Source organism: Carlito syrichta, unplaced genomic scaffold (assembly GCF_000164805.1).
Source record: "Carlito syrichta isolate Samal-C Ts95f unplaced genomic scaffold, Tarsius_syrichta-2.0.1 Scaffold113598, whole genome shotgun sequence".
Lineage (NCBI taxonomy): Eukaryota > Metazoa > Chordata > Mammalia > Primates > Tarsiidae > Carlito > Carlito syrichta.
Window position 1 is genome coordinate 231,788 of NW_007057694.1, and position 1,252 is coordinate 233,039.

Sequence of the window (1,252 nt, forward strand, 5' to 3'; positions counted from 1 at the left end):
AAGAAGGCGGGGTGCAGGGTCTGTCTCAGGGCTTGGGCAGCTCTCAGGTTGGTGGGGGAAGGGGGCGTGGGCACGATGACTGACACGATAAAGGGCCCTAGTGGTATAGGCCCTGAAAACAAGAGAGGAGGGGAAACGCCACCAAACACGCGGGATCGAAACCACCCAAAGCCCAAGGTTGGTGGGAATCCAGCACCACGGGGGGCCTCCCAGAAGGCCAAGGGAACAGCGTGGGGCCCGAGGGGAGGGGAGAGGAGCCAAGGGAAGGCCTCCCAGCCCTCAAAGACCAGTTTTGCTGACAAGCCGCCTCTGAGCGGCCCGTCTCTCCGAAGCTGAAGCCCACAGGCCCCCGGGGAGGTATTGGTTGCAAGCAAGCACCTGAATATTGCCTAATGGAACCAGCCGAAGCCCAGCCAAATCCAGGTGAGATGGAGCAAGGTCAGGCCTGGTCTCCCACCTGTGGCCCCATTTTCAACGCCCCTTAGCTAGGACAGGGCCTGCAGCTGCGAAGTCAACCATGTCGTCCAATCTCTGCAGGCCAGGGCCTCCTGCGGCCAGCCTCTGGGCTGGACCGAGATCCAAGGATGCTCCTTAGTGTCCACCTGCTGCCTGGACAACCCATCCCCCAACGCCCGGCCACGCCCCCGAGAGGATGAGGCGGGCCCTGCAGGGCTGAGCCTGCGGGGCAGGCCTCCAGGCTGCGAGGAAGGGCCCACTCCGCCAGGCCCGCCTCCTGGTCCGTGAGTTCGAGGCCCCGGTCCCCCCCCGCCCCCCCGCTCAGTCGGTCTTGACGTGGCCGTTGGCCAGGGCCAGGGCCCCGCCGGGTTCCCCTGGCTCGGCGTCCTTGTCGAAGCGCAGGCGGAGCGTGTTGCGGATGATGAACTGCTCCATGATGAGGGCCCCGCAGAACCAGGGCACGGCGTACTCCAGGGTGATGAGGCCCATGAAGTCAAAGTCAAACTGCGAGTAGTCCCAGGGGCAGGCGTCGAACTGGCGCAGGACGAGGCCGGTGCTGAACTCCCACAGGTAGGTCCAGAGCGTGTAGATGAGGCAGCGAAGCAGCAGCGGGCAGCGGCCGCGCAGGCGCAGGTACATGCGCTCCACGATGAGGATGGACGTGCCGTAGATGAAGAGCGCCCACACGCTCGTCACCCCCGGGAACTTCCAGTTCAAGTTCACCACGAACTCCCAGGCCGCCGTGAACATCACCTCGCAGAAGTAGCCGTGGATGGCGTACAGGTACCAGCGCGAC

The 1,252-nt window shown here is 64.9% G+C and overlaps 1 protein-coding gene across 1 annotated transcript in view; it reads right to left on the reverse strand.

Moving 5' to 3' along the window:
* Positions 1-752: 752 nt before the first annotated feature.
* The window catches only part of TMEM229B (transmembrane protein 229B), a 15,630-nt gene continuing 15,130 nt past the window's right edge, over positions 753-1,252 (reverse strand). Inside the window, exon 3 of the mRNA XM_008071944.2 lies at positions 753-1,252. This exon is cut by the window's right edge and continues 3 nt beyond it. Within this exon, the coding sequence (XP_008070135.2) occupies positions 778-1,252 (475 nt within the window). The 3' untranslated portion in view covers positions 753-777.